This window comes from Leucoraja erinacea, chromosome 5 (genome assembly GCF_028641065.1).
Source record: "Leucoraja erinacea ecotype New England chromosome 5, Leri_hhj_1, whole genome shotgun sequence".
In the NCBI taxonomy this organism is placed as follows: Eukaryota; Metazoa; Chordata; class Chondrichthyes; order Rajiformes; family Rajidae; genus Leucoraja; species Leucoraja erinaceus.
In genome coordinates this window covers 98,994,552-99,007,093 of record NC_073381.1, presented here as the reverse complement: position 1 = coordinate 99,007,093, position 12,542 = coordinate 98,994,552, and the positions used below count along the sequence as shown (strand labels likewise).

The 12,542-nt window shown below is 47.3% G+C and overlaps 1 protein-coding gene across 1 annotated transcript in view; it reads right to left on the bottom strand.

Annotated features, from left to right (window-relative positions):
* LOC129697635 (xanthine dehydrogenase/oxidase-like) overlaps positions 1 to 12,542 on the bottom strand; it is a 79,134-nt gene that overhangs the window by 37,382 nt on the left and 29,210 nt on the right. Inside the window, 7 exon segments of the mRNA XM_055636348.1 lie at positions 6,336 to 6,507; positions 6,873 to 7,057; positions 9,162 to 9,271; positions 9,364 to 9,457; positions 10,570 to 10,721; positions 11,217 to 11,309; positions 12,397 to 12,538. Of these exon segments, the coding sequence (XP_055492323.1) occupies positions 6,336 to 6,507; positions 6,873 to 7,057; positions 9,162 to 9,271; positions 9,364 to 9,457; positions 10,570 to 10,721; positions 11,217 to 11,309; positions 12,397 to 12,538 (948 nt within the window).

Genomic DNA, 12,542 nt, shown 5'->3' with positions numbered 1-12,542 from the left:
CCATTTGTGGGGTGGTTTTGTGGAACGGTCTTGACGAAACGATTAAACAAAGTATGAATATAGTGCAATTAAAAAAATGTACAAAAGATATATCTTTGAAAAGTCCAGTAATGAGGAAGTAGCAATGTTACAACATTTTGAGATTTTAAAAATCAAGTCTGCAATTTATCACATCAGATAAAGCATAACAACAAGTTTAATTTGACACCAAATTCACTTTCCTATCTCAAGTATTAAAAAGGTTATGGCCATTTTCATACTCGGAAATTAGCATCTTGTTCCCTATTGATTTTCAATGGACATTACAAAAAAGCTGTGATCTTGGATAGTCAAAACCCCGTAACTTTCTTAAGAATTAAGAGAACTGAATGAAATTTTCACCTATCATAGATTGAAGCATTCTGAAAAAATATAAAACAATCTTACTTGGATGACATGAAATTAAAGCATATAATTAGCTAATTACCTAATTGTAGCTAATTACAAAATTGACCGATGTGACAGAAATGGTAATAAACAACCAGACTGCCTTGAAAATTCAAAAATGTGATATTCTCAAGATCAGAACTTTAATATTATTGTATAATATGCTGTAAGTCAGTTATGGATAGGTAAATAAATTACAATTTCTAGCAAAAGACCAAGTCTTTATGGAGAAGATCAGCTGCTAGCTGGTACATTGGCATATCATAATCAGTAGCATCATCATACTCCCCAGACTGCAACCAATAAGCAACTCTACACATTGTTTTTCCTCAATTTTTCAATTTTAGAAAAAAAGGTAGAGATTATAAAGTTAAACGCTAAAACAAATAGTAAATACTAAAAAAGAAAATCATGTTTAATCAAAATTCAATTACTAGATATAAACATCTATCCATTTCTTAAATAGCCTAAGTGTCCAAAGATTATTCACAAATAATTCACAATATAACATGATTTTTATATCTAATTTACATTAATTTATAGGCCAAATGGAAGGAATTTAGTGTTCAATTGCTGTAAATAAATGCCCATTTAAATCGGCTTTCTAGTGGGTTCCTGTGAACGCGCTGGTTTAGAACGTTCATATTGCGCTGGATTAGTGCCCTCAAATGCCGAGAAAAATACTGCGGGTTATAAAAAGCCCAAAATGAACTACTCGCTATAGAAAACTTTATAAACAGGGTTATATACACGCCCCATTTAATGTAAAAATAAGGTACATACCTTTAATTGTTTGCTTTATAAAACCCTGGGGCTGCGAGAGGTTGCGGAGTGAGAGAGAGATTTTAAAACTATTATAACTATTATTCGAGGCCTATAAAACTAATAATACCTTTTGCGACCGGGTCTTGCAGCGATTTTTCGTTAATGATTTACTAGGCTGAACATCTGCGATTGGAACAGCCTAGTAAAAATCGCGTTTTAAACCTGCCCCCTCCAAACAGCGCCAAAATCGCGGACATGGCTTTGGGCAGATTCCCAATGACAATTCAGGTAGGTTTTGTAACATACCTAGAGGAAGGAGAATGTAAATCTCACAGATGTTAATGGTGATTGTTCTTTTTGTTCTTTTCTTTTTTTGTTCATTTTTTCTTAATAGCTTGATTGGAGTAGTTTTATTTGAATTGTCTGTTTAGTTTATTTTATTGAATTTTGCATTTGTTAATGGTGAAGAATGGGGGTAGGACTTGACAAGCATAGGCTGCTTCCTATCGCTTTTCGAACAAGTCTAATATGTATTATGTTGAAATTGGCTTTTGATTTTTTTAATTTATGTATGTACATATATGTTATGTATATGTGTATGTGTGTATATGTGTATATGTATGTATGTATATATGTACATGTATATGTATGTATGTGTGTATGTATTTATGTATATATATATATGTATATATATAATTTTCCTTTATTTATTCATTTTCATCTTTTCTTTTCTTCTTTTTTTTTAATCGTTCGAAATAAAGATATCATATCATAAACCAGACATGACATATATATAGACATGTTGATGCTATTAATGGATAATAGTGGCAATAGTAACCTCCCTCAACCTGGAGGAAGTATGAACCATACCTAACATAGAGTTGGCAAATACCCCTGATCTGGCAATAGGTTTAATCTGAATATTTGGACAGATCAATAATTTGACCATCCTACAACCACTAGGATGTGGTCCATCCCTGCTGCTGAGGTATAGCGGTCCTGGTGGAGTGAGACTCAATGTCAATGTACACTCCTGTATATGCCAGACCCATATAACCATCTGGAGAAGGTTCGTAGTGATACCTTCTAACAAGATTTTATGTAACTCATAATATTGCTGTCAGTCTATAAAGGAACTCTTAGGAACCTTGACATACTGGTGTAAATACGTGATCACACGCAACCCAAGGTCCATGGGATATGCAACTCTAGTGTGGTCTTGAGTCCTTGTCTAATCTGCTTGATTAATCATAAACTAAACATGTTATTATAGCCCGCAGATAAGATCATCCTATCCAGTGTTGCAATGACTGGATCCATAGTGCTGAACTGAGTGCCATGGCGTATTCACTAGTACGTGAGTATGACCATGGGCAGGGATGTTGCTGGTGCCCATCAGTGAAGTGACGTAGTACAATGTTAACAACCCATATCTCTGCGTCCCTAAACCTGAGAGGTTTTAAGCTGATGATACCTTCATTCTCTGGATATCAGAGGGTGAGACCAGACAGAGTGGTTTATGTACTCATCTGCCAAATGATTAGGAGGTGCTTAAGGCACAGTAATGAAATAGTAACTTAATGTTATAATCCCATAAAACTGAATTTTAATGTGTCAGTCATCCGTGCCGAGTTAAACGTAAGGAAGCATAAACAATGCTTCTCATCTCCTATGCAGATAGCTGCTATTTGGTGCTATCCCTGCAATCTGTAGTGAGCCCTCTTAACACTCATGGTTTGACAACCCAAGCCGCAGAAATGATCTCTCAGAGTCTGTAAGTCTATGATTGATTATATCATGCAGAGAATGGTTTCAACATCACAACTGAACCAGCATCTTTTTATCCGGAATTAACCATGTAAGGTTTTATGTTCATACTTCGCCTCAGCAGGAGCCCTAGGTGTATAACCCAGGCAGGCACTATGAAAACCCGGAAGTGGGAATCTTGCTGAATTTTGCAAAACCCGTCTATTGAGGCCGAATGGAGGAAGACACAAAAGAACATTCCTTCCTAGTGTAGCGAGAATGCATCCTTCGCTACTGTATGCCTCGTTCTCTGTTGATTGAAACTGGATGCAAGCAACTCAATAGTTAGTGTTCTATCAATCCACATTGTCATTAAATACTTTGTGATCACACATTCATTCTATGTTGTCATTGATTTTGCATAATAATACACCAGTGCTAAATGTGGTTTGGTAAAACTCTCACCGGATACTTTGATTTGATTGTACCTTTGTGATTAACATATACCACCACCAAAGTGTATCACCTTGGACTTGTGCATGTCGTATATGCATATCCACACTCTTTAATGCACAGAATGCACCTGGTGTCGATTGGCAGTTGATACCATGACTGAACACTTGATAACTCATGCAAATCCCATCTGCCTCCGTAACTAGAGATGGTATTAGTAAATTACCCATCTTTGGGCAATGGCATCAGTTTGGAAATGACTGAAGATTTACAGATAAGAGGTTTTAGTGGAGCAAAGCTGTCCATCATTGTGACTTAGATAGTTTCAGCTAAAAATAGCAGAGGTCTAATTTTTTGTCTCAGAGCTGATCCCAGGCCAATAAATGGATGATTGTATCCCAACAATCAATAGTTTCAGTTGGTATCAACTTAATTTAAATTTAACTGGACGGGTGAGAACCAATTCCTCAAATATAGCTATGTGGTTAATAAGGCTAATGTGGTTTCTTCAGCCAAACCCCTGTCTTCAGAGTCAGCCCAGAAGTGACTCCTAATACACCCCTCTGTCGAGGGAGTTGCATTATGCAGCCCTCAATAAGGTGCTGCTATGGGCGTCCCAGGACCCCCTGGTGACTAGGCTCCATATACCGGAGCATGTCACATTGGAGCTTCTGATCCATCAACCGCTCCACGCGGGATATGCGATCACAGTTGCTCCCGCCGGCGTCCAGTCCTGTGACATATTCTCACAAAATAGCACAAAATGACCTTTGAGTAAGGAATTTACCTCCATGTCATTTTAAAACCTTCTGCTGCGGGGCAACACTCCTCCCGAGCCTGGTCTCGTGGTCGTGGTTTGTTACAGCTGGGGTGCCTCTGTGGTCCTTGTAGAAACATTTCCATTGCGGGTTATTTCTCCCTCCAGCATTTTCTCCATGGTCCCTTATAACAGGGCTTCTCCACGGTGTTTTCCAGCTGGGGCTTTCTTTCCCCCCCCCCCCCCCCGATCTGGGTATTCCCGCAGTAACTGCAGCCGGGATATCCCCGCGGTCCCTATCAAAGGTATAGTCACGATTTACAAAGTCTGGGGGGGGGGGGGGGGGGGGGGGGGGGGGGGGGTATATATGAAACCATTGGTTTAACTGCCAGCGGCACATTACTTACTGCCGTCTGGTCCTCGCATCCCGCAGTCTACGGAGCAGGTTCTCAGGTCGTTCCCCGTTTCCCACGGTCTCCGGAGCGGCTGTCCAGGTGCCCCTGGCACCAATATGAAGCCGCTGGCTCCACAGCCAGTGACTCGAAGGCGAATCCGCCGCCATCCGCTCCCCGCTTCCCGCGGTCTCCCGAGCGGGTACTCCACTCTGTCCGTGCGGAGATTCCACCTTCTCCCGATGACTGTATGGATTTACTCCGGGTGCTCCCGTTTCCTCCAACACCACAAAGGCTGGCAGGTCAATTCCCCGTGACTGGGGTTCCCTGAAGTCCGAGACTGGGGTTTCCCCTCCGTCCCGACTTAGCCCCGGACTTTTAGCAGGACCTCTAAGTAGAGGTTCTCTGCAAGAAGATTTTAAAATCTAAAAGTATTTTTAAAAACTTACCTCAGGTCTGTTGCTGGCAGGAGAATCACATTCACCCTGCCAGTCGTCACGCAATGCGATAGACGATATGACACGCATGCGTACAGGACAGGGTCTTCACGTAGTCACTCACGTGACTCCGAATTAAAATGTACAAACTTTACACACTCCAGTGTGGCAGCAAGCAATGCTCAGAGTGCGAGGCCTGTCAGATGCTCTGACTTTAGCTCAGTTTCGAGATACAGCGTGGAAGCAGACCCTTCAGCCCATCGAGACCACACCGACCAACGTTCCCCGTGCATTAACACTACCCTACACCCACTAGCGACAATTTGTACACTTATACCAAGCCAATAAACCTACAAACTTGTAGGTCTTTGGAGTGTGGGAGGAAACCGAAGATCTCGGAGAAAACCCACGCAGGTCACGGGAGAACGTACAGACTCCGTGCAGCCAGCACCCGCAATCGCGATCGAACCCGGAGCTCAGGCTCTGCTAGCACTGTAAGGCAGCAACTCTGTCCGTGCGGAGATTCCACCTTCTCCCGATTACTGTATGGATTTCCTCCGGTGCTCCGGTTTCTTCCAACACCACAAAGGCTGGCAGGTCAATAGATTGCTGTAAATGACCCTTGTGGAGGAGTGGCTGGAGGGAGACAGGGAGGGTGGGATGAATGGACATGTCGGCAAGGGGAGGTTGCAGTGAAATAGGGAAGGGAATGAGAATGCTCTGAGAGTCAGCAGGGACCTGAGAGGCCGAATAGCCTTCTGTGGTACTAGGAGATATGATAATATGTCCACCTTCAATAAACTTGAGCAGAACTGAATGCCAGGACAATTGACGGGAACAGCCTCATATTTGCACAACTGGACTGGGAAGAGAGAGATGGGAGAGAGAACAGGTTTTATATTCAGAGTGTGAAAAAAAACCCATTTTCACCCGTTTACAGTAGTTCCATGTTATCCAATCCAACTTTCCTGCCCACTGTGGGCAATTTTATTGAGGGCCGATTAACCTACAAACCCGCACGTCTTTGAGATGTGGGAGGAAACCGGAGCATCCGGAGGAGACCCACGCAGTCACAGGAACAACGTGTAGACGCCACACACAGACAGCGCCCGAGGTCAGGATCGAACCCGTGTCTCCGGCTCTGTGAGGCAGCAGTTCTAACCGCTGCGCCACTGTGCCTCCCCTAAGATACTGAACACTTGGAGCACCTTCTGAGCTCAATGGTCGACCATCACCAGTGAGCAGATTCACGGTTCACTCTGATGGAGATGCCACGCACGGCCTGTGACGCCCAGAGGGGGGAACCGCAACCGTTGAGACGGGCCACGTGTCAGGGTCGGATGTGCCACGGTTACGTACCTCCTGGAAGTCTTGTCCCAGTTTCTGGAGGACGCTGAGGTAGAACTTGAAGAAGAAGCTGAGGCTGAGGGTCCGTCGGAACTGCACCATCCCACCGGGAGCAGAGGGAGAGAGTGCGAGCTCGGACACGAGCAGTGAGCAGCCGTCATGGAGCAACTCGGCGTTCCACCGTCTAAACGGGAAGAGAGAAGGTTAGAGAATGGCCATCATTGATGGATCTCCACCCTTGGCAACATTAGTTTGGTCAGTTGATCAGTACGGGGGTCAGGGGTTATGGGGAGAAGGCAGGAGAATGGAGTTAGGGAACGATAGATCAGCCATGATTGAATGGCGGAGTAGACTTGATAGGCTGAATGGCCTAATTCTGCTCCTATCACTGATGATCTCATGACCTTATGATCTACAAACACCTCTCTCCCCCTCATTCTGTGTCCGCTCTTGTGTTCTTGTGTTTCCACAGCTCAGGAGACATCTCCTGGGCTGTTTTCTGTGGCGTTCTTTGGTTCGTTGGAATGCCAAATTTCGGCTGAGACGTACCTGCCGAGAAGCTGCCGACAGGTCTTCTCAGCTGACACGGTTGTGGGCCCCATGCCTCCGTAGCTCAGCCCCATCTCCTCCACCACACTGCTGCCTTCCCTGAAGGCAACTCGCATCCCACCGTTCACTATGGCAATGTCATCCTCCCGACGCTGGGCCTGTTTGTACGCTGAGCAGTACTCACCCTGAATGAGAGGGGGGGGAAGAGCAGGAGAGAGGGAGGTAGAGGGAGAGCGGGGGAGAGAGGGGGGGAGAGAGGGGGGAGAGAGGGGTAGAGAGAGAGGGGAGGGAGAGAGAGAGAGGGAGAGAGGGAGAGAGAGGGGGAGAGAGGAGGAGAGAGGGGGGGAGAGAGAGAGAGGGGGGGAGAGAGAGGGGAGAGAGAGGGGGGAGAGGGGGAGAGGGGATGAAAGAGAGAGGTAGAGAGAGGGAGAGGGGGAGAAAAGGGGAGAGAGGAGGAAAGCAGGAGGGGGAGAAGGAGGGAGAGAGGGAGAGAGGAGGAGAGGGATAGAGGAAGAAGGAGAGAGGGAGAGGTAGAGAAGGAGGGAGAGAAAGAGAGGGGGAGAGGGAAAGGGAGAGGGAGAGCAACAGGGAGAGGTAGAGAGGGAGAGGGAGAGAGAGGAGGAGAGGGAGAGCGAGGGGTAGAGAGGGAGAGGGAGAGAGAGGGAGGGAGAGACGGAGTGAGAGGGAGAGAGAGAGGGATATTAAGACACAAGAGACTGCAGATGCTGGTGTACAAAACAAGACACAGAGTGCTGGGGTAACTGTGGGTCAGGCATCATCTCTGGAGACCATGGATAGGTAACGTTTCAGGTCGGGACCCTCATTCAGACTGATTATAAAAGACCACCTCTTTTCCAGCTTTCCTCCCCCCATTACAATCTGTCTGAAGAAGCCTAAACCTAATATAACAACAAGGAACTACAAATGTTGGTTTCTACCAAAGATAGACACAAAGTGCTGGAGTAACTCAACTGGTCAGGCAGTATCTCTGGAGACCATGGATAAGTGATGTTTAGGGTCAGGAGCTTTCTTCAGATCTAAACCTAATATTTTCTCTGGTCTTGACCGAGTATCATCTGTAGATCTGCTACAGAGGGGATGAGGAATGAGCTCAGTGCAATCTCAACTCCCCCACTCCAAGGGCAAAGTTCCCAGATAGAGCAGGGGTGGGGTGTTGGGACCAGGGGTGTGTGTGCGTGTGGGAATGGGTTGTGGATGGCTAGGGAAAAAGGGAGGGGGTCATTATTGCCAGGAATGTTCACACCACAGTCAGTCCGCGTGGACACAGGCCACTCAGCCCATTCAATCCCTGCCAACATCCAGCATCCAACCCCACTCTTCCCCTTTTACTCTCTATCCCACCAACCTCCACCAGATTCAACTCCTTGTCCACACAACTGGGGAGTTTACAGCGGCTAATGTGGAAGTCTTTGGGAGACACAAGGAACTGCAGGAGCTGGTGTACAAAAAAACATACAAAGTGCTGGAGGAACTCAGCGGGTCAGGCAGCAACTCTGGAGGACAAGGACTGGTGATATTTTGGATCAAACCCTTCCTCAGTCTGAAGAAGGGTTTCGGCCCGAAACGTCGCCTATTTCCTTCGCTCCATAGATGCTGCTGCACCCGCTGAGTTTCTCCAGCAATTTTGTGTACCTTCCTCAGACATCTTCGGCTTTGGGATGCGGAAGGAAGCCGGAGCACCCGGAGGAAACCCACGCGGTCACAGGGAGAACTACCAGCTCCACACAGACAGCATCTGAGGTGAGGATTGAAACCGGGTCTCCAGTGCTGTGAGCAGCCCTCCTTCAAGATGGCGGCCAAACTAGGTGACTCTGTGCGCGCTGGTCCCAGAAGTAGATCTGCAATCAAGCATTACAATCGCACCGCTGTTTTATACCTCTACTCCAACAGCAGATGTACAGTCTGAAGAAGGGTCCTGACCCAAAACGTCACCCATGCCTTCTACAACAGAGATGCTGCCTGTCCCGCTGAGTTACTCCAGCATTTTGAGTCTATCTTACAGGAGATGTACACTATGGACGGCTTGATTGTTGACTGGTTAGCACGCAACAAAAAGCTTTTCACTGTATCTCGGTACATGTGACAATAAACTAAACTAAGCTACGATGAACTAAACTAAATCTAGCTGAGCTAAATTAAACTAAGCTATACTACCTGCTGCACCACTGTGCCGCCCCTATACCAGGGCACTGATGTGGGCAGTTGAATGGCCGGGTAACTCAGTGAGATTGTACACGTTACCCTGTGCCGAGAGAGGCCACTTCTCACCTTCCTAGTGAAGGGGATCTCCACAGCCAGCAGCACCTCCTGTGGCGATACGGCCGTCTTCCTGTAGCCGGTAAAGAAAGCTCCGTCCATCTTCATCACCCTGGTCGTCTCTGTGAACAGCGGTCAGAGAGGGTGACCCAAGGGGGGGTGAGGGGGGAGAATGGGCACTGAAGACTCGGGAAGCAGCCTGGGTACAACCTACCTGAGGAGGCCAGGGTGAGGAGACATCCTGAGGCCACAAACAGAGGGTTGAGGTCCGAGATCGGGCTAGCCGTCATGATGTTCCCTCCAACGGCCTAGAAAGGTTCATGGAGACGATGAGTTTTGTTACTGCCACGTGCTCAGGGCTACAGGATGGACGTCAGTGAGCTTGGAAAAGCCCAGACAAGATTTACCATGATTAGTTTAGTTTAGTTTAGAGATACAGTGCGGAAACAGGCCCTTCAGTCCACTGATTCCGCACCGACCAGCGATCCCCACACATTAACACTGTTCTACACTCGGGACAATTTTTACATTTACACCAAGCCAAATAACCTCCAAACCTGTACGTCTTTAACCTGTGGGAGGAAACCAAAGTTCTCCGAGAACATTCACGCAGGTCACGGGGAGAACGTACAAACTCCGTACAGACAAGCACTCGGTCAGGATCGAACATTTGTCACTTTCGCTGTAAGCGCTGTAAGCCCTGTTAGGCGGCAACTCTACAGCTGCGCCACTGTGCTGCCTGTTGTGAGGACTCAGTCAGAGTATTGAGTATAGAGGTTGGGAGGTCATGTTGCAGTTGTATAAGACGTTGGTGAGGCTGCATTTAGAGTATTGCATTCAGTTCTGGGCACCATGTTATCGGAAAGATGTTGTCAAGCTGGAAAGGGTGTAGAGAAGATTTACGAGGATGGTGCTAGGACTCGAGGACTTGAGCTATAGGGAGAGGCTGGACAGGTTAGAACTTTATTCCTTGGAATTCAGGAGGGTGAGGGGCGATCTTATAGAGGTGTACAAAATCATAAGAGAGTGAATAGATAGGATGAAAGCACAGAGTTTTTTTATCCAGTCTAGGGGAATCAAGAACCAGAGCATATAGTTTAAGGTGAGAGGGGAAATATTGAACAGGATCCTGAGGAACAACTGTTTCACTCCGAGTGTGGTGTGTGTATGGAACGAGCTGCCAGAAGAGGCATTATAACAACATTTAACAGACATTTGGACAGGTACATGGATAGGCCAGGTTTAGAGGGATATGGGTCAAACCTGGGCAAATGGGACCTGTGAAGATGAGGCATCTTCGCTGACATGGACGGGTTGGACCGAAGAGCCCGTTTCCGTGTTGAATGATCCGTTCATCTCCCCGTCCCCACTTGCTGCCTCCATTCCCACCGGAGCCCCAGCCCCCTCCCCATCTCCTCACCGCCACATTGCGGATCTGTGGCCCGGCAAACCAGCGCAGCTGCTCCAACACGGCCCTGAAGATCTCCGTCCTGTATCCGGGGAGTCCACGCGCTGCTTCCTTCAACACGTTCCCCACGTGGCTCAGGCTGCACGCTGCCCCGAACACGATCCCTGGGAAAACGCCAGAGGGGTGAACACAGAGATAAGCCCCGGCATTCCCATCATAAACTCAGCACAGACACAGGCCCTTCGGCCCAACACCTCCATGCTGGCCCTTTTGCCCAGTGGTTCTCATTCCATTTGCCCCCACAAAGAGGTGAGGATGCGGAAAAGTCTGGCAAGTGAAAGGGTGGAGAGATGTGAGGTGGGGGGGAGTTGATTGGTTAGTGATAGGTGGATACAGGAGAGGCGTGTGGGTGGTTAATGAGCAAGTGATAGGTGGATACAGAGGTGTGGGGAGGGGGAGGGGAAGTCGATTAGCAGATGGGTGGAGTAAGTGACAAAGGTTTGGTCTCCCTTACCAGCAAGGCCCATGTCCCATTGTAGATGAGGAACAAGTGCCGGGGATAATTTCACCGTGGTCAGTGTGGAATCTACCCTCCCCACCAATACATCACCGATGGTGTACAGCAGGTGATAGAGGGCTAAGACCTGGGCCTCACCCACCTGTATCGGTGTGTCGGGTGAAGTTCAGTTCTGGGATGTGAGCCGGGGCCAGAATCACCGGATACAACATGTTCTTCAGTTTCATCTCGATGCCTGTGGAGACGGCACAGAGAGAGAGATGGTCAGAGGGTGCCGTACCTGTACTGCCAATGCCACTCTCGCCACCCATTCTCCATCCCCTTTAGCTTCAGTTTAGTTTAGCGATACAGCGCGGATAAAGGCCCTTCAGCTCACCGAATCCGTGACGACCAGCGATCCCCGCACGTTAACACTATCCTACACACACTAGGGAGAAGTTACAATATTACCGAAGCCTATTAGCCTCCAAACCTGTACGTCTTTGGAGTGTGGGAGGAAACCGGAGATCCCGGAGAAAACCCACAGAGGTCATGGTGAGAACGTACAAACTCTGTACAGACAGCAACCGTAGTCAGGATCGAACCCGAGTCTCTGGCGCTGTGAGGCAGCAACTTTACCCTGCGCCACTGTTGTTAATAAAGAATTCTAATCAATTGACTCCTGCCCTTCAGGGAGGGAATTACTGGGCCCACCAGTCCTCATCTCTAACGACGCCTACAAATGTCTACAGCTGCACTGCAGTAAGCACACTGTCGGGTGGCATCATAGCTTGGTGTGGGAACAGCTCCACCCAACACCACAAGAAACTGCAGAGAGTTGTAGATGTAGCCTAGTCCATCACCCAGACCAGACTCCCCACCATCGACTCCATCTACACTAGACGCTGCCTCGGAAAACAGCCAACACAGTTAAAGAAGAGGGGTATTGTTGGGAATTTTGAGAATTATAAGGAAGATGAGATTTTCAAAACAACAAGAAACGCAAGCTTAAAGTTAACTCTTGGGAAAGGCAAAGATGGAAGGTTAGAGAGACATTGATTAATGGTTTATTTCAACTCCACAATTAACTATTGTGTCATGAGGGTATAAACAATGTACAGTTACGTTATCTTGTTGAAGCAGTTTGGGCTTGCTCACACTGTTTCCCGATGAACATCGCTAAGGTTTTGTAGTAAACCGACTTGTTCGATAGACTCACCACTGATCTACAAGCTGTTATATTTTGTGTCAGGACCTATCAGAGTAAAGTCAGATGTAGAGTACCAGTATAGTTACAAAATTCCCTCCTCCAAGGGGCAAGGTCCACACTGCCTGCATCTTACCCACTTCCGTGTTGCCAACAACCAGCCTGGCCTCAGGGTGTTTGGTCTTCAGGGCCAGCAGCTCCTCCAGTGTTGTGGGCTGAATCCAGGTGACCCTCTCTCCTCTGAAGACCAACGTACTCCGAGGAGATTCACAACGTGCCTGC